At 35.7% G+C, this 23,207-nt stretch overlaps 1 protein-coding gene across 1 annotated transcript in view; it reads left to right on the top strand.

The window, feature by feature from the left end:
* Positions 1 to 23,207, top strand: part of LOC136834696 (cGMP-dependent protein kinase, isozyme 1-like) — a 495,388-nt gene that overhangs the window by 51,582 nt on the left and 420,599 nt on the right. The window contains exon 2 of the mRNA XM_067097281.1: positions 5,278 to 6,241. Coding sequence (XP_066953382.1) covers positions 5,282 to 6,241 — 960 coding nt within the window. The 5' untranslated portion in view covers positions 5,278 to 5,281. The remainder of the gene's footprint in view (positions 1 to 5,277; positions 6,242 to 23,207) is intronic.

Genomic DNA, 23,207 nt, shown 5'->3' with positions numbered 1-23,207 from the left:
GATGGGAGTTGATAGTGAGTGAGTGGCAGAAGGATAAAAGAAGAACAGTTTGGTCAAAGTAGAATCGTCAGACCGGAGTTCATTAATGTAAATGAGTTAGAGAGAGAGAGAGAGAGAGAGAGAGAGAAGCTGAAAATAGAACTCTAGGGGGCTCTGCTAAAAATGGAGAGGTAATTTACTTTGGCTGTAATAATCAGGTGAAGGGAAAACCATATATAAAAGGACTCAATTTCTCCATGCTTCGCTTTTTTTTTATATATAGCTACGACGACAAAACTATCATTTTGTAATTCATTTTGTGACAGTTACCCTGGTTGATAGAAAGGACAACGGAGCATTCAGTGCAATGATGGCTATCTTCAAACTAGGTTTGGCTAAACGGCCCCAGGAACTTCATTTTCTTAGTTACTCGACATACTAGGAGACGAAAATAGGTAGTTGGTGAAGGTACTTAATTTTATGGGTATTAATTTAAGGAGGACGTTCGGTAATGATCGGACTCCTGTAGTCTGTTTCTAAGCCCTATTCAATTTATATCTAATGGATTACAATTTCATGAAACACTGTACATATTAACCATTGCTTAAAATAACTTTTAGGAAAACTCAGATTTTTCATCTAGATTGTATATTTTACTTGAGATACGTATAGAGATTTCTTTTCAGCAATTGACACTTGATTCGTTTTCTTGAAAGTCCCAAAATTAGAATTTTACATAATGAGACCATTGTTCGGTATTGTTCGGAATATTTGTGAATAATTGTAATAGTTGCTTGATGAAAAGTACTCTTGTATTGTCATTAGCGCAGCATCTTTCTTGTACTAACAGCAATAAAATTAGGCAAATAACAAAGACTCAAGTTCCTGGCAGTTTAGCCAAACCTCCTGATTATTTCCTAATGCCGTCTAGCCTCATGGAAATTTCTATTGCATGGAATGCGCCAATATCCGTTCCAGTAACTAGGGTGACTACCATCAGCCGGTTTGCTAATGATGGCTTTGATCGCTATTACGTCCACAAAGCATGATGTTGCAATGGTTGCGCAATTATAGGCTTTATCGGTGTGTTTTTTTTTTATGTCGTTTGGGACTTGAGAAATAATTTCACTATATAATTATATATAATACATATACTGTATATGTATGTATGTATACTGTCTCTTCAGGTCTTTGCCGCAGTAAAGCACGAGAGGGAATGTATAGTTGGAAAAAAAAAAAAAGACTGAAAATACAGGTATAGTCCATGTCGAGATATCTGTTGTCATCCTTATGGTTATGGAAGGAGCTGTAATTGAAAGCTGAAGAAACCGTTTTCACAGTATATGCCTGACCATGGAAATATGTAAAAGCAGCATCGTAAATTTCTTTTTGCTTTATAATCAAAGGTTAATTAGCAGTTTGATAGGGTGTCTTAAAAAAAAAATTTTTTTTCCATGTCTTTGGTTGAATGACCTGGCTGTGAGTCTGGCCTGACTGGTTCGTGGAACCAGTGTAGCCTTCCTGTTGTGTACTGGCAAATGTATTGAGACATGATCGTATTTCACTTCTAATTGTGATTGCTACAGGATCAGTTTTTTGGAAATTCGAGGTAGAGAGAAACTTCCTTGAAACACTCATCATCTCACGAATTATTTTCAATTATATGTTTATCTTCGTCTCTTTGAATCCACTGAAAGCCCAAATAACCGAGCAGGAAGTTGAAAGTCCATAAATATTATTAGGAGTGAAATGGTACGTTCAGAACTTGTTGCAATTAGTGTAATGTATTTGATCAAAAGGTTGTTATTTGATGTCTTTATCATACTTACTGAACTACTAGGTGGTCATTTTAAGTTCTATATTTACATTCAGCCTTAGTGACAACCACCCATTCGTATCTAGGAGGCACAGTTATCCTTCTGAATATAGCTCTCGTATGCTGTTTGTCAGGTTTTTACGCATCTGCATGAACGGCTTGTGGGAGTTTTATTTTATTTATTTATTTACTTCTATATTTATTTTAATAAGGTTTATCCCTGATTCAATATGTAGGGTTCTATGTGACAGTGACAGATTTCCAGACGTCTCTGCAACCTTCTTTTTTTTTTATTTTTTTTTAGAGAAAACGGCTTGTTAAAAAAATATCATTTGTACTTCTTCATATGATGACAGAGCCTTCCGTTGCATATCAGGTGTACTTTCTCCAGCCACCGGATGTTTGGGGCGTTGCGTTTATTGATAAGTTTTCTGTTGTCAATAAGTTGATAGATGCTGTGGAGGACAGCTTAGTATGATACTATAGGCTGTGCCAGTGTGTACGCATCTGTGCTTGTAATCTAATTACAAATTCTGATTAACGTCAGTAAATGGCTTCTCTGGCGTTTTAGTGGTGCCCAAATGGATTGATAGATGTCCCCATGTGTTAAAAAGCATTTATTAAAATTCTCTTCGGAATGGAATTTTTTCATTAATACGAATCAATAAAAATAATAACTTATTTTTATATGTAATGAGCTCTAACCTCCTTTGCTTGATATCCGGTGTACTTTCTTTAATCACCGGATGTTTGGTGCTATACGTTTACAAATAAGTTTTCAGTTGTCAATAATTTAGAGATGCTAGGGAGGAGTGCTTAGTATGCTACAATAGTTTGTGCCTGTGTATACGCATCTGCGCTTGTAATGTAATTACAAATTTGGATAAGTGATGTTATAATTGCCTCTCTAACGTTGTAGCGGTGCCCAGATGGATTGATAGGTGTTCCCATGCGTTAAACAGCTTTTAAACAAACTCTCTTTGGGATAAAATTTTTTCATTAATATGAAATGTCAAATAATTGCTGTCTGTGTAATTGCACTGAAAAACAGAAACATATTTTACGAATTTCCATAATGAAATAGAACGTGGATTGGACGTTCGTAAACTTGTCTTTTTCAAGTAATAAAATGAGGATAAGAAAAGGGGAAATAGAGGGGAAGAGGTTGATTGCTTCAGGTGTTTCTATTGCTTCTTGCAGTGATATATTGCCTCATCTTCGTCACTGAATTAAACTGCGGTTTCAGCGAGTGAATGGGGGGTTGCTGATTTGCAAAGTTCTGCGAAGTTTCAAGGTTTGATACTTCTTGCAATCGACGTCGGAATTATTCGCATATCTTTCGTGTTCGTGTGAAAGGATTGTTTTTATTTATAATGCATTTAAGATCTCTCTCTCTCTCTCTCTCTCTCTCTCTCTCTCTCTCTCTCTCTCTCTCTCTCTCTCTCTCGATTTTATCCAAGCCTTGCTGTCATTTTATCCTATGTTGGAACAGGACACAACTTCTTGTATATATCTTGAAAACAACTTTTTTCTACACGGCAAGTTAATATGATCCTTCCTCTTTTCGGTCGAATATAATCGATGAATAAAAACGTAATTCTGCTCCGGACAGTGTAAATTTTTGTACTCACGTGTTTCCGACTTCAGCTCCAATATTCTCGACTATATCAACTCCGTGCGCCTTGCTGTAGCTGGCGATTCGGTGCCAAATCCCTTCTAGGTAGATCGAAGTCAATCAGTCCGCCGCGCCGCCACGTCAAAGTTCACTGACACCGTTCATACATGAAAGAGAATTTTTAGCCGGATTCCACACTCGTAGTTCTTACTACGCACAAATATCAGTATTGATTTAATGAATAATTGAATCACGTGCCAGAGCTGTATGGTTTGTTTGATTTATTTTCCAGTGATGGAGCGAATATTGGTATTCAATGAATGGGCGTCCAGATATATGATAATTCCAAGGGTTCAACGTAAAGTATTTTCATTCAAAATGAAATGCGCTAGTGCTGACATTCTCTCTCTCTCTCTCTCTCTCTCTCTCTCTCTCTCTCTCTCTCTCAGTATATTTCCATTCAGAATGAAATACGGTGTCGCTGATTTCTCTCTCTCTCTCTCTCTCTCTCTCGTAATGCGTTTCCGTTCAAAACGAAGTACGCTGTTGCTGATTTTTTCTCTCTCTCTCTCTCTCTCTCTCTCTCTCTCTCTCTCTCTCTCTCTCTCTCTCTCTCCGTGTTAAACTATCGTCGTATGGAGAACACACTTGCTCGAGCTTTCGTGTTAACCTAATTGTATAAGTCTTAGCTTAAAGTGGTCTTATGCCATTGCGGGCTCTTGCTCTTGGACAGTCGGCAAACACCTAATAGTTCTTATTATTAGTGGTCAGAGTTAATAAGGAGCCAGGTCTCGTCGCCCTTGATACTAAGTCTATTCTCTATCCATAAGCTCAACTCCTCGGTGCTCTGTTATCTGAGCGTATTTACGAGCGTATGCACATAATTTTTGCGCACGAGTTGATACGCGCAGGGACCTCTGAAACTCGCCCTGTCCACGAAGGGTATTCAATGATTGACCATTTCACAGCATATTATCGGGTAGAAGGCTGCCAAGCGCCGGCAAAAGTTTTAATGACGCTGAGAGAAAGGAAAATGGAAAATCCAGGATCTGGTTAAGGGAGGAGAGAGAGAGAGAGAGAGAGAGAGAGAGAGAGAGAGAGAGAGAGAGAGAGAGAGAGAGAGAGACAGAGAGTCGGGCAGGGAGATCCAACTATCTGGAACTTAACTGCAACTGTCAACATTATGGTCGGTTGGAACCTTTTAAAAGACTTTCCTCTTTTTTTCTTTTAGCTGTCCATCTTAATGGTTTTACGCGTTGTTTGAAACATGATTTTTATATTTTAGTTGGGCTGTTATTCTTTAATGAATTTATTTTTATATTTCCCCTTGTTTCTAATTTTCAAAAATTAGGTATTGTTTATTTTATTTTACTTTATTCCTTTTAGCAAATAGTTTTTCCTCATTTAATGCTTATTTTCCTCCCTTCTGATATATATATATATATATATATATATATATATATATATATATATATATATATATATATATATATATATATACATATATATATATATATATATATATATATATATATATATATATATATATATATATATATATATATTATGAACACATATATAATATATATACATGTATATATATTTTATTTAATGTGAAAAAATAAAGATAAATTTTACATATTTACAGATAAATTGGGACGTTCTGTTATACTGCGGCATGATGTGACGTGTTTATTACAGTGTTATCCGAGATTCAGAAGATTTAACAATGCATTTTGTCAGATCACTTGCGTTTATAGTAAGGAGTGATTTTACAAGTAATTTTATAGCTAATATTTTGCATGCATTGGAATTTTGCTTTGTAGAGAACGTTAATAATATACTTTTTTTTTTTTTATCTTTTTAGGAACATGGAAAGTGGAGCCTATCCTGAAAGTGTACGAGAGATGAGTCGTCTTCTTCAGGAAGCCGTTTTGACCCAAGATGCCCCTACACCTCCAGAATCACCCAACCATTCGCCTGCGGTCACGCCCACGCCCTGGCATCAAAGTTCTAGCCAGGAGGACACCCAAGATGGAAAGTGCGCTCCTGGAGGGGGTGCTGAAGGGCGATCTGCCGTAGGAACAGAAAGTGGTGGCGAATTGGTAGGAGACAAAGGTGGGGGTGGAATGGGTGACGTGGGCGTAATTCGAGGCGATGGTGATACGGGCGGTATGTGTGAGGGTGGCGCGGATTGCAGTGCGCGGCTCGCCAGCTCTCCGTCCTCATCCACAGGTCCCGTCAGTCTGTCGCAGATACTGGCAAGGCCAGTGTATACAGTGGGCGCTTCTCTGCCGTCAACACTCGCTTCTTCACTCGCGGGCACCTCCTCCTCCTCCTCCCCCTCTTCCTCCTCCTCGCCATCGTCCTTAGGCACCTCTACCACTGCCTCCTCCTCCAACTCCTCTTCAAACAATTCTTCTTCTAACGCCACCCAGTCACAACCAGCCCATACTACATCCAGTCCGACGCCCGCCCGCGCCCATCCTCAGGGCCCACGGGCGGCACAACCCTCATCACCCATGCCGGTGGCCGTCATGGGCAATGGCACGTCAGGCCAGACTGGCGGCCACCATCATCATCATAACCACCACCATCATGGGAATACCTCCGGGGGCGCCCTCCCTGGAAATGGGCGCGCCGTGCCCAAACCAGTGTACCCAGAGGACTACAATTACTTGAAAGGTTTAGTGCCAGAACTTAAATCCGATGTGCGCGAACGTGACCTCAAGATTGACCTGCTGGAGGCGGAGACCCTCGACCTCCGTCGACAGCTCAAAAGAAAGACGGAAGAAATGACGAAGCTGCAGAGGGAAGTTCACAAGTTAAAGGTAGGTGTGACTAACTCCTCCAGTTTGAAGGTTTGCTCGGAACATCTCGGCCGCAAAGTTATCGTCAAAGTTTGGCTGGAAAATTTAACGAAGGAGTGTTTTGCTTCAGAACTGAATGAACCCAAAACTTTTGCAAAGCCACAGAACACTAAAATTGCTGTTATCCGGGAACCGTCCCCCCCCTCCTCCTGCCATCCCTCCTCCTCAAATAGAGTTAATAAAGAGTATTGTTTACTTTTGTCCGAACTTTCAAAGATCCATTGTTTTAAGCGCACTATACCCGTAGAAGATCCTTGATAAGGTAGTAATAGGAACTCCATGAGCCACGCGTCGCTCGAGTGTGAGTTACAGGGTGAACTTTTGCTTCGATAGTTTAACCAATGTTTGGGAGACGTCGTTTTCTTTTGTAAGGAAAATAGTTTTGGTTTCAGTTGAGAAAAAAGTGGTGCCGGTATTGTCACGAGATACTGTATGAGAGAAGTGAAAGAATGAGCGTGTAAAAGGCATGTGGTATAACGGCTGGTCGTAAAGAGGTAGTTGTACTAGAAAGTACAATTTGTGTGTGTGTGGCGGGGAGGGGGTGCCACTGAACACCTGTGACTATTTTGGCTTCCGTGCGCACAGTATTATCTGTGCACTTAATATGTGTGTATAGCCGTACTCCTTTTAAATGCAAAACGACCGTATATACTGTACACCTTTTCCTGCATACGCCTAGGGATACATGCATAACGTGGGCTCGTTTTATGCACAGATATATATGTATGTGGTCATGAAGTGCCAAAAATAACATTTTTTTTTTCAATATTATTGTATCCTAACTACGAAAGTGCTAAGAACAACATTATAATTGAAGTTTACGAGCATTTTGTGACGCTAGTAAAATTAATATTCATAATATTATTGCTGTTTTGGTAAGGCTTAAGTTATGGGACTTATAGGAACTAGGTGTTTTATCCTTTTACGCCTTAAATTAATCATTTTCCTCGAGCCTGCATTGAAAGGCAAGTTTCCATTATGAACGCTGGTGGCTTCTTCATGTTGCGTGATACTTTTATTTATAGACTTAAGTATAAGGATATTATAACTGGATGACCTGGCAGTCATTAGATAAATTAAGGGGAATGGAGCAATTGAATATGCTGAAAATTCTTGAACATACTCCATTGTTACCGCTGGATTCGTAGGAGATATGTTTTTCTTCTTTTATGATAATGAAGCTCCGCAAGGCGTTTTGAATGTGTTTGTTGTATTTTAGACCATTTTTATTCTTTCTTTTAGGTCATCTGCTCTTCCGTTGTTACAGGGTAATTTTGAGCAAGCATGTTTCCTACAAAGTTGAAGGTAGCATCAGAAAAACAACAAAAAGCACGAAAGTGTCTGCCATATTCATGAGCTAAGTTAACACGTGTGAAACCTGTGCAAAAAGCTGATCCATGTTCAATTTTATTATTATTATCTCCTTCGCCCTTAACTTTAAAATCGAGCGTGGCAGTTTCTCATAATTAATGTTAAAAATTAGGTGGAACGCGTGGGGAACTTTACGCACAAAACATGATATAGTCGAACATGCCTTGATTTAATCTAGCTAGGAATTAGTGCGTTTCGCTTCATTGTTTCGTGTGTGTGTGTGTGTGTGTGTGTGTGTGTGTGTGTGTGTGTGTGCGCGCGCGCGCCCCCTTCACAGCATTTGGCACAAGCCTTTAAATACAGTACATAACAAATGGAACATTCGAGGGCAGACTCATAGTAGTTTTTCTCACGGTTCCGTTCGTGAACTATAATAAAGATCTGATGATCGGCGATCATCGTCTCCAACCCGGCTCTTTGGTACCTTGTTTTTTTAACAGTTGTTGCGTCAGAGTCATACTTATTGCAGGGTCACAGGATGACTTAAAAAAAATAAAATTTATAGCTGCATCTGTATGGGCTTCTGTGTTTTCTTGTTATTGTACTCTAAATACTTGACTTTTAGTATGTACTTCCTTTCCGAGTCCTTATATTACATTTATTTTTATTAATTGATTTTTAACACAACAAGACTGAAGGAACTTTCCATTTATTTCTGATTCATAAGTATACGACATATATTTCCGTCGACGCAACTCCAAGTGAAGTAAGATTGTTTCTCTTTCTCTCCTTATGGCCTCTGTGGATCGATGCGGCATAAAAGCAAATATTGTGTTTGGCGTTGCATTACGGAGTGTGTGAGCGCGTGTGAAGAAAGTCGCCTCAGGTGGAAAGCGTACCAAAGCGTCGTGAAATATCTGGTTCGATGCAAGATGTGGACCTTCATCCGGATTCCATTGCTAAACGCTTATCAAGTGGTATTGATTTATGAGAATGCCTGTATGTTGGTGTTTTTATTGAAGGCTCATTCTTAAGTTGTACTATGTTCGTACTTACATTGGAATGTCTGTGTCTAGTGGTTTCTTTCATTACCTGATTAGCTCTAAAATTGTGTACGTAAGTTCAGTAATGCAAAAATTGTTTTAGCGTTGACAAAGTGCGTAAACCACATCCATTTCATCATCACCATCAACGTAATCTTGTCATCATGACTTTCGTTTTGAGACACTTTGTGTTCTCTTATGCTTGACATTAATGAAAAGTCATTCCTTCTCGAAAATTAAATTCAGACATGTTCTGTTTTCATAGATACGCCCCAGGCAAAACTCGCAGCGAGCGAAACACCTTATATAGGTCAGTGGGTGTTCCCGTCGCATAGAACACAGATTTTACCCTCCCCATTTTTATCCCCCCTCACCCCTTAGCATCCTCCTCCTCCTCCTCCTCCTCCCTTCTTCCACCCTCGCCCTTCTTCTAGGAGAAATGTTTGTAGGAAATAGGATCCCAGAGGAATTTCCGAATAAGGCTATTTGAGTAGAATAGTACCATCATTCCCACTAATGCCGTCGGCTGCTAGGCTTGAGATTTTTGGGTGTCTTCCTCTTCATTGGAAAAGAAAAATGTCTGCAAAAGGATGAGATACTGAAACAGTCTTCCCATTTAAACTTTCGTCTATTCTATCACTTGGGAGATCTCGGCTGTTTACTTATTTGTTGTTATTAATATTATCATCATTAACCTGAATGTTATGATGTTGTCAGAACGCCAATATTGCGAGCGCTAATGAATTTCCATAATTGCTTGGGGATTAATAATTGACTTTGCCCAAATTGTATACTGAACTGTATATCTATTTACCTAAATTCGGTTCTGTTTGATGTAACAGCAAAAGTCCAGTTAAAACTAATAAGTCTTGGATGTGACAGTTTTTTTTTACAGCTTTATCCCTAGATAATATAATCATTATAATTAGGGCCAACCGAAACATTGATATATCAAGAAAAATACATAAGTTTGATAAGGGAGAATTCAGTTATATTCGTAATATAAATGACTTGATTAGCGCTTATTCTCTCCATGAATGAAATAAAACTCGCCAAATTGATAACGATCGTAACTCCAACGTTGCATTACATGTGTTTAGGGAATTGACGCTAATTGCTGATGACCTTATATTATCCTCGAGTGGATTGAACGCAGTGAGATTAATCTGTTTGTTTATTCTTCTTTCGTACTTTGATTTCCTTTCTCTCCACAATCGACTTGGTTTTCTTGTTTTGGAACAGGAAAGGAATGACACTGGGGCGAAGAAAATTGAAGAATACTGTTTCTTATGTATAATGGGACACTTCCTGCCATGTTTCCTTTTTTTTTTTTTTTTTTTTTTATAAATGATCCCCACGGTCTATTCCTGGCAGTGAGGAAGGCAGAATTGTTGCGGGAGGAGAGAAGGGGGGAATCGGTTGTGCAAGTATTGTTCATGTGTCAGTAACAGCAGTCTGGGATTACGCGAGCCGTGTGCTCCTTCTATCTTTGTTTCATTGTGAGGCGGTGAGATCCACTTGTTCATTTCCATAAATACAGCGCCATAGTAATGCATAAGTAATGAGTAGAGCGGAGGAAAGGATGCTAATGACATAAGATGCTTCGGTGGGTATTCCACTGATGTGCACCGCAACAGATCCTTCCCTTTGATATTTACATGGTCATCAAGTCTTGGTCTTGGAAGTTCACGAGGGCTTTTCGGGGCGATTTAGAACTTCCTCCTATCTTCGCTACTTTTAAAATTCTGGAGGATATCCGGAGACACTGCAGGATTCTTATTAAATTTCGCAGGGACTCGGTGTAATCATCGTCATTCTTGCGCGCATGTGTTGATTGCTAGATACTGTTTAAATCCATGACAGTTCTATTCAGGACATTCTCGCTTCTTAAGGCAGGCTGTCTTGGTTCCTTGATAAATGCGTTTGATATTAAAAAAAATGGTGACAAGGAACAAATGTAGATTATATTATACTTGCATAAAGTAAATTGATGATTTTAAAAAGAATAATTTCCAGATTAGGCTACGTAACCACGTTGAAATACGTACATTCTTTTGCAAAAATCCTAGCAATGCTTGAACTGCTGCACTGCACCGAGTGTGTAAACTGGTTATTGGTTCTATGATCATTGCACTTTTATTTATATATTTATTTAGTTTTAAATTTTCCTCCCCAAGGCGCAGAATCCCATAGAGGCCAGTCTGGTATTGTACAAAGTAACTAACTAGTAAATTATCAAAGGTAAATGCTGACAGGGAGGTTATCTAAAAAAAGCTTTGGGAAAATACATTAACTTTTAGTTTACTTATTTAGGTATTACAGTGAAGGTTAGATGTTTTACAAAGATAAAGATCAGCTACCTTAGTTGTTTGGCTACAGAATTTTGTAGTAGCAGTAATTACTAAATGTATGCTGATTTCTTTAGGGATAATAATGAATTTTGAGTGTAAAATTATGAAATTTAACAAAATGGAAAAAAAGAAGTCATTGCATTAAGTGTAAGCACTTTGCCTGTTATGCATTGATCATGATAACGAGGCATAACGGGAAAGATTAATGAGCTTTAGACTTATCTTCATGATTAATCATACAGCGCTATTGCATTTTCGATTAGAATTTATATCTTAACTCTAATGACTGTGTGTGTTTTTGTGTGTGTGATTAACCTTAATGGTCGTAAAATTCTGAGTCATAAGTCGACTGAAATTAGTAAATTATTTATTGTTTGAATTCAGGTGTGTGCATGTTTTTCTTTGTCTGTTTCTAGTGTTTAGAGTACAAAAATCTCATATATGACTTTGATGATAGAATCAATTTTTATTTCGCCCTTTTCACTAGTAAACTTGAAAGGTACCATCTACATTTATGAAAGTGAACTATACAAAAATTTTAGGTTAAAGTTCGGCAGTCATGTAGTGTTTTATTAATCGTATGGAATTCTGTACAGTTTTATGTATCTTTTTCTTTATTTATAATGTTCAGTAAAAAGTATGTAAGGCTTTTTATACAACAATAATAATAATAGTATTATTATCAGTCTTAAATATTGTAGGATTAATTTGACGATCTCAAATATTAGTAGTAGGATTCATTTGTGAAGTCACTTTTAGTTGAACTGAGAATAGGTATAGTGGAAATATGTACCTACTAGAATGAAAATTTCACTTTTTCGTCTTTTTTTTTTCAAGTTGTCTTTGATTGTAGTTTTATGAAGAAATCAGTTATTGGAGTGAAATTTTCACGATTGTTTCCATGTACCGTTGCCTGATGAAATGTGTCATTCTAACTTTTGGCATGCCACCGGTTTTCTGCTCTTTTACCTTAATTACTCGACACTTTCTTACAACGATTGGAATCCCAGAGATGTTCGAAAACATGTAAAGAACGCTTGAATATCCAGCATTTTTATGTCACGTGTGTCGTATTCTCAGACTCGTTACGTACGGCAGGCTTTCATGTTGAAGCGTCGAAGTGAAGAGAAATGTTGCCAAACTATTATGGAGATAATTCTTTCAATAAATTTGGGTGCTTCTGCGTACACCAAAACACCGGATTTCAGGGAAGAGTTATTTTGGTATTTTTTAAATAATCTCTCTCTCTCTCTCTCTCTCTCTCTCTCTCTCTCTCTCTCTCTCTCTCTCTCTCTCTCTCTCTCGAATTCTGAAAATAAACTGCATTTTACTACCACTCTTTAGTACTGGACTACGTGATACTTGCCCATGCTTTGTTATACTACTTCATTGTTTCATTGCTTGGAAATTTTAGCTGAAAAAGTTACAAGCGAATATGAAAACTGATTGTTTTAATACTGCCTCATTAAGGAGAAAGAGTTTAGTTGGAAAAAATAATGTAAGTTCATACAAGTAGTAGAGTACGTTACACTGCGGAATGAGGACGTGGAAAAGAAGGATGAAAATCATGGTGAGGCAGGAGTAAATCCCCCAATCGAATTAGAAATTCTTAAGAGTATGGATTATCGGAAAATAATTCACCTCGATGAATAGGGAGACAGAGTGCTATTTGTCATAAAACAGAGCAAATGGCGAGGGCTGAGTTGGTTAGATTTCATTTCAGCTTCGAGAGAGAGAGAGAGAGTGAGGGGAGACTGAGTAAATGAGTGCCAAGAGGGTTTGCAGAATTGCTGGTCGTCTACTGCTGACCACCTCCGTCTCCTGGGAGGAGGAGACTCGATTATAACCGCTGGCAGTGAAGAGCTTCTATTTCTTCCTCCTCCTCCTCCTCCTCTTCCTCCTCCTCCTCTTCTTCTTCTTCTTCTTCTTCTTCTTCTTCTTCTTCTTCTTCTTCTTCTTCTTCAGAGGAGGGAAGGAAAGGGTAGCCTTGCTTCCTTCCATCCTATTTCTCTCGTTTTCTTTCCTAGTATCCTCGTTTTCTTTAATTTGCAGTATTTTCTCCTTCCTTGAAAGTTTGTTTTTCGACAAATTATTGCCGTGACATGTCTGACAGGCATTGGCGAAAAAAAAAATTGCTTCAAAGCAGGAATAGCGGGAGTAACTATTTAATGATAATTATCACAATCGAATTTTTTTTCCGTCAGGAGACAGTTTGTCATTGTAGATAAGTAAGGTATACTGTCAACAAGTTCCATATATATATATATATATATATATATATATATATATATATATATATATATATATATATATATATATATATACATATACATACATATATATATATAATATATATATATATATATATATATATATATATATATATATATATATATATATATTCGTGTTTGTGTGTGTATGACAGTTTGTTAGCTTTACACGTGACATTTCTACTTTCAAGTATTGAGCCGCAAATAACTCTTTAAAATCGAATTCACTTTACCTTAGAAATAACTTATATCCAAAGGAAAATTATATAAAAGTCCTCTTAACCCTGACCAGGATTCGAAACCATACCTGTGTACATATTCATGTCGAATTCATGAGACGGGCTGAATTCGAGAGGGACATGTAGAGTCGATATCAACTTATATCTCTATTGATGGTTGGGTGGCCAGAATCATTGTCACCTAATCCATCCCCAAAAGGCTAATGTTCAATCCTGGTTAGTGTAGAAGGACTCATATATATATATATATATATATATATATATATATATATATATATATATATATATATATATATATACATATACATATATATAATACTGTATAATCTAGGAGGAAATACATATATCAAGTCCTAATATAAAACTCCTGAATTTTCATTGTAAGTTGCCTTTGAGGATATCGAAGAATGTATCCAGAAAGTCAGAGACAGCGTGCAGCCAATTTCGTGAAGCCTATGTAAATTCATGTGTAAGTCTGACCAATATAATCCCACCCTCTCACACACACACACATATATATATAAATATATATTTATGTGTATGTATATATATATATATATATATATATATATATATATATATATATATATATATATATATATATATATATGTATATATATATATATATATATATATGTACACACATACATATATACAGATAGGTAGATAATGAAAGTTGGGTATACAGCATACACATGAAGAGAAGGAGAATCATTGCATTGATAATCCTGCTAATAAGGTTATAGATGACATATTATTGGCTGTGAATCTCTCGTTCTTGTTCTCTCTGCTTTGGATCTTTGCCGAGCTTCATTTACTAACAAGTTTACGGTTAAAGGTTTACTGCCGTTCCGTGTCTTGAGAAATCAGCGAGACGCAGTTTTCCCAGTAATTAACCTTATTTTGTTCCCTTTACATTGGACGTTAAACATTCTTCGTATTGTGAGTCATTTGAATTGTGTTGCCTTATTGTGTTAATGGCAGTGTCATTGCATCAAACCCTACAGTACTACCACTTATGTTATATTCGTTTTTGTTGTTTTTGCATTATAGCAAGCTGAGTGGGTTCCAAGATTTGGATGTAGATTTAAAGTCTTAGGTAACAGGCGTCGATAAATATTGAATTCATTGATTTTACTAGGATTCAAAAGTGGAATTTGTCTGAATTCGCGAAGGAGACTAAAATTTTTTATTACCTGTGTAACACACCTGACTTCCGAGAAATGTTGGTTTCTCGCCAGAAGGTGGCCCCCTAGAATCTCTCTCTCTCTCTCTCTCTCTCTCTCTCTCTCTCTCTCTCTCTCTCTCTCTCTCTCTCTCAGATAGGAAGTTGCTCCAAGATTTGACGACCATGATAATAGTTTGTGAGGCCATTATCACTTACCTCCACATAAAAGCTGTGTGTGTATATTCTGTAGTACATGCAATACATGATCAAATGACGAATTGATTCTTTTTTGTAAAAGAGTGTTTCCAATTGTTTGGACAGTAATTCAGTCCTTAACTGGATGCAGTAACATCAAACATATGCTGCAGCTGATGGTTACATATTGTTCATAGAATGTCAAAACACTTTGTTCAGGTCAAGAATACCCAAAGATAGAGTAATCTCTAGAATAAATTGATGTTCTCTTTTACGCCAGTCCTGATAGGACGAGATAAATTGCCGTTGGGGAGAACAATGGATGGGATTAGAATTATTGGGTTTTTATGTTCCAGCTGAAAGATAGAAATTGATTAGCCCCTTAGTGAGATCGAGTGATTGCTGGGCATAAAGCCGTTAACTAGATAAATGGGACGCGAAGGGATAAGGATTCGCCTTTTAACTTCGGATAAATGAGACGAGTAAGCGTAGGGATTCGCCTCTCACCTCTGGGAAGAAATAATCTTTGACCTTCTTGGACTTTTATTTGTTGCTTTATTAAGCCAGGCTAAAATACTCTTGGTAAATTGACTTTGCTCATATTGATGTGAAGGTCAGTTCACATTTTATAATTTGTCTTAAAACATTTAAAACGTCACGCAGATGTTTTTGTGCTTCAGAAGAAAGTTTGTCCATAAAATGGCAATTCTACAAAAGCCAGTCATCGTCAGCTCTTGTGGCTCTTTATCTCTGAGTTATTAAAGAAACTTTTTAGCAAAAAAATTAAGTAAAATTCTACTGCTCTGTTTACTACTCTTTAATTTTAGTAGTTTAAGATTATACCTCTTCATCTTTTCCTGCAAAAGCTGTTATTGACTTCCTGTGTGCATTTCTTGCGTCAGCTAATCGCTGTTGTAATTATTTTTGTATTTAATGTCTAATTAGTTCATTTTTTACTTTAACTAAAACTTTCGTAGGTGACACTGTGTGTGCCCTGTTCTATACTAGTATAACTATAACTGACATTTGAAAGGAGACTGATTGGGTATGGAATCATGTACATCGTTCTTGTCCTATTAATTCTGATTGTGTCCATCTCGCGTCACTGAACTTTATAGCTGTCCCTCGCATAAGAGTTTATTGGAGTCGTACGTGACGAAGACTGGGCGTTTGTCAAGAGGCAAGAGTTTTGCGGTAAAAAGGGAGGGGGCACACTTGAGTGCTGGTTGGAGGAGGAGGGGTTGGGGGTGGATGAGGTTAGCTTCTGCAAAGGACGTTGGTTACTCCGAAATTCTATTGGAGATTTTTTTTTTTTATGGCTCCCGTTCCATCACAAGGCGGTCATGTCGTGCATAATTTATTTTGTACTTCGTGTGGACAGTGGCGTATGTTAGCTTCATTGGAGACTGACATATATATATATATATATATATATATATATATATATATATATATATATATATATATATATATATATATATATATATATATATATATCATATAAGTCCACGTCCAGGAGGTGAGTGAAATCCGGGACTTTGAACAAGTACTTTCGTAGTTTATTCTACATTTTCAAGTTCACACTGAATACAGAATAAGTTGGCAGAGATTTATATACAAAAACAGAAGGTGGGGGCGGGGTTACAGTTTGTTAATCTGGGCAGCATGTTCTTTAAACAAAAAAGACAGGGACAAAGGATCCCTGGATTATCCCTTGATCCTTTGTCCCTGTCATTTTTGTTTAAAGAATATGCTGCCCAGATTAACAAACTGTAACCCCGCCCCCACCTTCTGGTTTTGTACATAAATCTCTGTCAACTTATTTTGTATTCAGTGTGAACTTGAAAATGTAGAATAAACTACGAAAATACTTGTTCAAAGTCCCGGTTTTCACTCACCTTCGGACGTGGATTTAGTGATATTCTCAAGCATGCATTCCTTCGTGCTGCATTGGATGCATATATATATATATATATATATATATATATATATATATATATATATATATATATATATATATATATATATATATATATATATATATATATATATATATATATATATATAAAGGTTTATCAAGATCCCTCTTATGGAAGGATGTTTCCCTGTTAATGAAGATTGACAGCCCTATTTACTTTTTTAATAGGAATACTTTTTCTCAAGAATATTCGAGCTTCATGAACTGTGGTAGCCGAGTGAAGACCTCATCAGTGACAGCGCAGAGGACCTTAATTATTAACTTCCCTTACTCCAATTGCGTATAGTTTTCATGGTGAAAGTACTTGATCAGTGAGGAACTTAGAGGTTGTTCTGTCTGCCATTACCAGTCTGTTATCTTCTGTTTGTTCTTATCTGTTTGAACTGAAGTATAGAACACATCTCAAACTTTCAATAATATGTCGCCTTGCTATATATACTGAGTTGGTATCTGATGGTTTTAGTGAAATGTTCTTGGTCTCGTTATTCAGTTTCTGTAAATTCTTCTTTTAACTTGCTTTTTTTCTATTCTGTGATGTTACTGGTACTAATTTTTTAGAACTTTTAAAATGGGTTAGAGGTAAATTTTTTCAGTTTCGTTACACCATTGCTCATGACAGTAGCCTACTGCTTATATTCTTAATCTTTGTCCGACTAACCGATTGCGATAAAGACTTGAAATAACATTGAGCGGCAGAATCATGAGTGAATAACCATAAAAATTTCAACAGATTCTTTAATCAAGTCCTCGAAATTGTATAGAATGATCATTGCCTCGCCGTAGGCTGCTAAGCTCGGAAACCACAACAAATATCATGGTCTTCGGAATCAGCGCAAAGTACATTTCCATATCTTCCTCACCGCCATCAACTTTAAGCTGAGCAAAATGATTGACGCTTTCCCGTCGCATGTCTGGCGCCAGCATTAGGCTCCGGATTTCTTTTCATCTTCTTCATTTACTTGTAAAGTTCCTCCTTTCTTTCCTCCTTTTTAGATGATGGGAAGTGATTGACAGCGAAAGAACGAGGAAACTTTCTTGATTGGCCTCATTCTCTGGCTACCTTTCATCCTATCTGATGCCCTTTCATACAGTTTTTATTTCTTTTCCAAATAAATTTCGAAAGATGTATTCTTGCGGGGGAAATTGAGGCTGAAAGGAAGGATGTATCTTATGAGAATGTTCTTTGATTACTTCTTCTTTCGGCATGCTTAATGCTTCGAAAATTAGAATTTTACCACCGAGAAAAGTGTTTTTTTTTTCATATTCGTTTTTTAAGGAAACTGGCATGGGTATTGAATAATGTAGTTGATGTATGCCTATTAAGCTCTGCGTTCTTAAATGGCATTAAAGAAAAGTACTATATCTGCAAAAGTGTTTTACGATATTTTGGTGCGACTATACCACGTATCATATTACTTTGTATCTGAATAAGGTCAGATTTCTGTCTTATCCAGAGTGACCTTGACTCTGGCTTTTTGTGTTGGAAACAGATACTTTTTCATGGTAGCGATCTCCCAGATGAGGATTCCGCGAAGTATCGAGAAGGTATAGATGATCCGTCCTCATACGAGTATTATCTGAACCACCGAACAATCAGTTTAACTTTGTGTATATGTATATGTATGTATATATATATATATATATATATATATATATATATATATATATATATATATATATATATATATATATATATATATATATAAATTATATATATATATATTATATATGTATATATATATATATATATATATACATGTATATATATACTGTATATATACAGTGTATTGTATGTATACTGTATATATATGTATTTTATATATATATATATATATATATATATATATATATATATATATATATATATATATATATATATATATATATATAAAGTATGTTTTTTGTATTCGAAGATACACATACATACTTTAAAACCACACACACACACACACACACACACATATATATATATATATATATATATATATATATATATATATATATATATATATATATATATATATATATATATATATATATATATGTATGTATGTATGTGTGTGTAATATAACAAAAGATTATTTAAAATCTTTCTATGCATATGTGAACTCTAAAGTACTTATGCATATAATAATGTCGTGCTGCAACATTAACAGCACCGAACATTAGGGTTTAAATTTTCATGCGAGCTTACCACCCTCTTTTATCGGTTTTCATTCGCACGAGAACGTACGCGGTTCAGTGACCTACATGTCAGGCAGGGCTCATTGCAAGGTAAATCAACGTTTTTTATTCGTCGCCTCGGCAAATTTATGGATTTACTTTTGCCATTTTATTTATTGCTGCTTATATCTCTTCTTCATGTGGATACTTATGAGGAACGAGAATTACTGCGTTCTGGTTGTTAAGGGTATTTACTCTCGTTTCTTTGTTCAAGAAATTTTTTATTTACGTGTGAAATTGAATTCGGGATTTCTCGTGTCTTTATGTGATCGTACTAACGAATATTATTCACTGAGGAAGTTTTGTAACTAGGTCAAATATATAGTTAATCCCACCTGTGAGCGCACGTGGAAAAGGAGAGAGATATTTCATGCACTAAACTTGTTGTGAAATATTTACTCGAATGTGCACGTAAATTAACTTGATAAATCTGTTGAAATTATTACCTGAAAATATAGCAGCTGCTCGTATGAAATAGCTTATTAGGATCTAGTAATGGTCACGAAACAAATCACGGTACCAAGAGAATTTCTAATATCCCGAGCACCATAATTTTCAGTGAACAAGTGTTAAAACCTCCAAATGAAATTGATGTTAATTTGGTTTGACTTTGAAATTAGGATTTACAGTAGATATATAATTTTAGCTATTCGTTCATACACACTTAGAAGATATATTTCTATTTGTATAGGGTATATTTGTATACGAGTATTTCATGTGCGTGTCTTTTGAGTTTATTCCGCGTTTCTTGTAGAGCCTCAAAAAACGAAAGTTAAGAAAATAATGTTTCTTTTGTAGAGCCTCAAAAACAAAAGTTAATAAAAAGAGAAGAATGTATTTTTATTTTCTGCTCAAGTGTTTCATGCGGGTAAAAGTCTCCACCGTGACCTGAGTTCTCAGTGACCTTTTAAGAACTGCGATGAAAGAAAAGGCTGGGATTCCAGCCTTTTGTGGCACTGCTTGACTGAGTCTCTCTCTCTCTCTCTCTCTCTCTCTCTCTCTCTCTCTCTCTCTCTCTTATCTAGAACATGCCCCACCCATATGAAGCAAAGTCGGTGAATCAGAATAGTACTTGAAGTCAATATAGAGTTAGTTAGTGAGGCCACTGTGGTTACGTACGATATCTAGTTTGCATTGGTTTCAGGGTTGATGACCTTCCGTTCTGTTGTTATTGGTCATTTTTTACATTAATGACACTCTCTCTCTCTCTCTCTCTCTCTCTCTCTCTCTCTCTCTCTCTCTCTCTCTCTCTCTCTCAAACGCTATTGACTTTTGTTTTTATGCCAATGAGAATTTGCCTGTAAACTTCGAATACCATCCTCTCTCGCCCCACATACTATTTGATGCGTCAGAAATTATACTAAATGATGTGTCAGAAAGTATAGTATTTGCTGCGTAAGAAATGATACTATTTGATGCGTCAGAAATAATAACCTACTATTCGTCATTAATAATAGCTTACTATTCGATGCATCAGAAATGGTACTGTTTGATGAGTCAGAAATGATACTATTTGATGCTTCAGAAATTCATCTATTTGACGTGTCGGGAATGATACTATTTGATGCGTCAGAAATGAACTTTACTTATGAGTTCGTTAGTTTAATTTCCATTCCATTACATATATATTCACAAGCTACACTTTTCACGGGAATAACGTATTCAGGAAAGATATAAAATATTCTGACCGATTTACAGCAATTATGTTCCCCCTCTCTCTAGGTTATGTGCGTCGAGAGGTAATTAAAAAAAAAAAAAGGGTTCCAATTACGCAATCTGCGATGGAGCGAGTCGAAGTGCGCACGCGCGTTTGTGTGTGACCTTCCAGGTTATGAGAGTGAAAGGGAGACATGAGTAGACATACATGGGCGTGTGTTTAAGAAGTCGTTCTTTGGTAATACCACAGTCATTTTCATTTTAACAAAATATGACTGGTCCGTTTGAATATATATATATATATATATATATATATATATATATATATATATATATATATATATATATATATATATGTATATATGTGTAATATATATATATATATATATACACATTACACATATGTATATATGTGTATATATATATATATGTTACACATATGTATATATATATATATATATATATATATATATATATATATATATATATATATATATATATATATATATATATATATATATATATATATATATATATATATATATATATATATATATATTATATATTACAAAGCTTGCAAATGAAATGCCTCCTAGAGATTGAGAAAGGGTTAATGAAAGGAAATTTAACAAATATTTAGGAACAGTAATGAACAATAGAGGATCTCTTGAGATGGAATTTAGTGAAAGACTAATGGGCAAATCAGACAGTGGGCAGGCTGGATAAGACTTGGAAATCAGATAGACTGAAATTGCAACAGAAAGCAAGAATGTACAGTAATCTAGTGAGATCTGGGTTGTTATACAGACATGAATCATGGTTTCATAACGCAGCTGTTTCTAAAAGATTCTTTCGATTTTAGAATATGTCTTTATGGAAAATAATACGTGTCAGATGGTAGGCTCGATTTAGAAATAGTACCGTAAATTAAATCATGAGATTTCCATTTGTAGAAACCCAGGCCTATTTGGACGAAACCTGTGAGACCTGAGGTTGGAGATTAGTGGAGATTTGTGCAAGTGAAAGAACGGGAAAGACATCCGTAGCAAGACATGGATACTGATAACATATATATATATATATATATATATATATATATATATATATATATATATATATATATATATATATATATATATATATGTGTGTGTGTGTGTGTGTGTGTGTGTGTATACATGCAGTATATTTATATAGACATATATTTATATTAATATATAATTCTATATACACACACACAAAGTATATGTCTACTTATGTATGCTGTTATTTATATACAAACAAGTTAAAGGCGGATTGTAAACTCACTTTCAGTTATATGTGAATTGGGAAAAAGTCCTGGAGAGAAATAATTTTATAAACCCAGCGGTTCTTGACTAAACAAAGTTGTTTCTTGTGCGTAGTTCTGTGTTGTATTTGTTTAAATTCTCTGATATTTGTACCTTGTTTTTGATTCTCTAAATAACGTTTTATGAATATTTTTTTGTTCTGGTCATAGGGGCGTGTTTCATTGTAAGTGATGATCTGCATTATTCATTAGTTGTTAATCTTCTGTAAGGCCTAAACAATTTCTGACTAGTGTTCATTGTGTTCAAAAGCTGTTTTTACAAGATTTGGGATTTTAGTTCAATTCTCGTCTACTCTGAAAGACACTGGAAAGATAAGAACTAACAGAACATAATGCTGGATGTAATTTAGATTTTTGTCAGCTGTATTGAAAATATTTCTCGAATATATTGAGTTTTTGGGAGAAACAGAGCAAATAAAGTTTTGCGTACTTCTCCTGGTCAGGTTTATCGGTATTTTTTCAATGTAGCAACGTATATTATTTAAAAAAAAAAAAAAAGGAATGGGGTTGTTGGCCGTCCCATTTCTGCTGAAGTGAAGAGGTCGCCTGTGTGGAAAATGAAAACTATAGTTTTCCCTTTCTGTCTTATGTTCCCAACAGTTTTCCTTTCCGGTTTAGTTTTCTTAAAGTGAACCGCGACAGTAGTCAGTAGAAGCAGTTGTTAACATGGTTTCTGAGTATTGTTGGAGAGAGAGAGAGAGAGAGAGAGAGAGAGAGAGAGAGAGAGAGAGAGAGAGAGAGAGAGAGAGAGGGAGAGAGAGAAATTGCTAATACATACAATCATTTGATGTCTGGTTGAATGCACATGAATTGGGAATTCATTCAGGCATCAAATATATGACAAATAAATTTTTTTCCAAATACAAATATGATTCTTCAGTATGTCTTTCGCTAGGAGAGGTGAAACTCATTTCCATTTCAATTTCAAAAAGCCTTTGAAGGAAATATGTCATTGATTTTAACCCATATTGTTGTTATATATATATATATATATATATATATATATATATATATATATATATATATATATATATATATATACACATGTATATACAGTATATATGTATATATATACAGTATATATATATACATGTATATACAGTATATATGTATATATATACAGTATATATATATATATATATTATCGT

Source organism: Macrobrachium rosenbergii, chromosome 4 (genome assembly GCF_040412425.1).
Source record: "Macrobrachium rosenbergii isolate ZJJX-2024 chromosome 4, ASM4041242v1, whole genome shotgun sequence".
NCBI lineage: Eukaryota > Metazoa > Arthropoda > Malacostraca > Decapoda > Palaemonidae > Macrobrachium > Macrobrachium rosenbergii.
Note: the sequence above shows the minus strand (reverse complement) of the source record. Positions and strands in the feature narration are given on the sequence as shown.